Consider the following 3,380-nt stretch of genomic DNA (forward strand, 5'->3'; position numbering starts at 1 on the left):
TTCTATTTATGTGTTATCTTTATTTTCAAAATAATTATTACTAAGGGTAAAAAAAAAAAAAAATCAATTTTATCTTGAATTTCTAAAATGACAAATAATTTGAGACAAATAGTTTTAGTAACTACGACTGTTAATATGAGATGGATGGAGTACTTACATATATTTACACACATAAATGTACACACTAATTACTGGTAAATACTTACGGTCACCAATTATTTATATCAAATCAAGTAAATTAAATCGTAGAATTAAAAATTAAAATGATTATAAATATCACTTAATCATAATTAAGTGATAAATATGTATAACGAAGATACATATTTAATATTTATTGATCTGATATAAATATTTTGTAATATTGATATGATATAAACACTCCGTTATTATAGTCTATTACTTATATATAACTAAATGAGAAAATTGTGTAACACAAAAGTATGTGATGTATCTATTTATTTGGGGTAAACTCTAGATAAATTTTTACTTATAACATAGGGGTATTAATAGTAAACTTTACTCAACTTTAACTACGTACTAAGTAGAGTAGTTTTGTCTCTATTCCGTCCATCCACCTGTTTCTTGTATCTAAGCTTATGTTTGTCTGTATATAAATACTCCATTTTAACACCGACCATTCCTTCCTTTAAGTCGCTCATCTCTCTCATTTCTCTTTCAAGATTCACTCTTCTCTCTCTCTCTCTTTTTCTCCATATATTATGGGTTTCCCAGCTAACAGCGAAAAGCCATTCAAGTTCTTGATCTATGGTCGAACCGGCTGGATTGGTGGCATACTCGGCAAGCTCTGTGAAGCTCAAGGTATAGACTACGTATACGGGTCGGGTCGATTAGAAAACCGGAGCTCTTTGGAATCCGACATATCCACCATCAAACCGACCCATGTATTCAACGCAGCTGGAGTCACTGGCCGGCCTAACGTTGATTGGTGCGAATCCCATAAGGTGGAGACCATCAGAACTAATGTGGTCGGTACTCTCACGCTTGCTGATGTTTGTAGAGAGAAGGGCTTGATCCTTATCAACTATGCTACTGGATGTATATTTGAATACGATGCGGGTCATCCGTTAGGGTCGGGTATCGGGTTCAAGGAAGAGGATACTCCTAATTTCACTGGATCTTTTTATTCAAAGACTAAAGCTATGGTGAGGTCACTGGTGTTACATTTCTTGTTTTGTTCTTATTGTGCTTTTTTAGATCTATTAGATAATGCATTTTCTTGTATGGATCTAATGGATTTAAGTTATATGCACTGATTTAACCTCTTAATAGCATGTTACTTACCATTTATTATTGGTTACTAATGAATGCTTATTAAGTACTGTATGAGTTAATGACCTGATTGTGTAAATTTGTGTACTGTAATAATTAATGATCTAAAATGTGGATCCATATGGGTGATACCAACTTCTTGGAACTTAGCTAGTTACCGTGTTGGTGAGCAAATTATTTGGCATTGGAATGAAATGGTCATGAAGAGAGCAGAATGGATATAGTGTGGATTCGTGTAGCTGACTCGACTTATTTGGAACTGAGGCGTAATTGTTTGATTGTTGAATTAATGATCTAATGCAGGTACCTAGTATTTCCCCTAATCTAAGTAAGAGAAGTAGAAGTTTAATGGGTATGGAAACTTTAAATGTTAGGTCTTGATTGTTGAGTGGGGAGTGCTATATATAATCAACGGTTAGAGCTTTTGTTCAGCGTTATAAAGGCTGGAGCCAGATCCTATATGGAATGTATTATTTGTTGTGATGAACTGACTTGCTAAATTTAGGTGTACCATATTCTCTTAGAGCAGTTAGTTTACTGATTAGGTCGGATCTATTGATTTATGTTTAAGATATGTAGTTGTGCTTGTGGAAATCGATTTGAGTTTTTGAGATGAATGATAGTTAATAGGCAGAGTTAACGTCCAATGTTAATAAGTTGATTACCTTAGATGCTTCCAAAACCTTTTAGCAGACACAATTCTTCTAAATGTTGCAGTATTAGTTCTTTTTGTCTGTCAAAACTTTCTTAGGTTGATTTATTCTGTGTCTTCGTGCTCCGATTAGATTGTAACTTTTTGACCTAGGGCTGTCTATGTTTGTGGTACTTGTTGGAAAATATTCTGTTTTTGGTATTTAATTTGTTTATTGTCCATCTGGGCAAAAAGATGTCCAATCTTGATCACTCGCCAACTACTATACCAATTTGAGGCATGCCTAATGTTTGGCGTGTCCTTAAAACCTTTAAGGTACTCATATTTCGGCTTATTATTGTTTCAGGTAGAGGAATTGCTGAAAAACTATGAGAATGTCTGTACTTTACGAGTGAGGATGCCCATCTCCGCTGACTTGACAAACCCACGAAACTTCATCACCAAGATCACTCGATACGAGAAGGTAGTCGACATCCCAAACTCAATGACAATCTTGGATGAACTTCTCCCAATATCCCTCGAGATGGCAAAGAGAAACCTCACTGGCATATGGAACTTCACAAATCCTGGAGTTGTTAGCCATAATGAGATTCTTGAAATGTACCGTGACTATGTCGACCCGAGCTTTAGCTGGAAAAATTTCACCCTTGAGGAGCAAGCAAAGGTCATTGTTGCTCCTAGGAGTAACAATGAGCTTGATGCTTCCAAACTGAGCAAGGAATTTCCTGAAATGAAATCAATCAAGGAATCCCTCATTGAGTATGTTTTCAAGCCAAATAGGAAAACACCAATAGCTTGAAACTTAGAGAAAATTTCATATTTATTTTTTGTTTTGTCTTGTTGAATGAATCAACTATGTTTCAGTTCTAATAGCTGGGGTTGGCTTGTCTTTTGTCTTGTCATTTTCTGATTTGAGTTTCTTTGGGAAGATGTGAACTCCCTATCATAGGAGGTGGAGGTGCAACTTTTTCTGTTTCTTTTCTTTTCCTTTTTTGTTGTATTGAATGCTGTAATGGTATTTATTTCACGAATAATTTGAAAATGATATGCCAATTGGATGATAGAAGTGATGAGAATATACTTTTTGGTTTGTCTGTCTCTTTGTATAAATTAGTTACTCTTATACTGGCTAATGTTATGTGTAGATAATTATCTCTAGCTTCTATGTCCACTGACACATAAATAATGTTATACATTCAATATAATTTGACGTGTTGAAACATGTTATCTATTATCATAAATAAATTTTACACTTTCAATATTATTTAATCTTTCGAAAAGCATGTCACCTATTGAAGGAGAGTGTTGGAGCAATGATAAAGTTGTCTCCGTGTGATCTATAGTCCACGGATTTGAGCCGTGGAAACAACCATTAATACTTGCATTAGGATTACATTACACCCCTAGAGTACGACCCTTCCCTAAACCCTATGTGAAT

At 34.7% G+C, this 3,380-nt stretch overlaps 1 protein-coding gene across 1 annotated transcript; it reads left to right on the plus strand.

The window, feature by feature from the left end:
• Window positions 1-549: 549 nt before the first annotated feature.
• On the plus strand, window positions 550-3,032 carry LOC104217794 (bifunctional dTDP-4-dehydrorhamnose 3,5-epimerase/dTDP-4-dehydrorhamnose reductase). The gene is made up of 2 exons (XM_009768124.2): window positions 550-1,163; window positions 2,289-3,032. The coding sequence occupies exons 1-2, from the start codon at window positions 720-722 to the stop codon at window positions 2,739-2,741; spliced, it is 897 nt and encodes a 298-aa protein (XP_009766426.1). The 5' UTR covers window positions 550-719; the 3' UTR covers window positions 2,742-3,032.
• Window positions 3,033-3,380: the final 348 nt, after the last annotated feature.

This window comes from Nicotiana sylvestris, chromosome 8 (genome assembly GCF_000393655.2).
Source record: "Nicotiana sylvestris chromosome 8, ASM39365v2, whole genome shotgun sequence".
Taxonomy (NCBI): domain Eukaryota; kingdom Viridiplantae; phylum Streptophyta; class Magnoliopsida; order Solanales; family Solanaceae; genus Nicotiana; species Nicotiana sylvestris.

What these genes read in the sequence shown, in the direction of transcription:
- LOC104217794 (XM_009768124.2), top strand. Translation starts at nt 720, where the DNA reads ATGGGTTTCCCAGCTAACAGCGAAAAGCCATTCAAGTTCTTGATCTAT. An exon ending in ATTCAAAGACTAAAGCTATG is followed by an intron (nt 1,164 to 2,288) that starts GTGAGGTCACTG and finishes TTATTGTTTCAG; the next exon opens with GTAGAGGAATTGCTGAAAAA.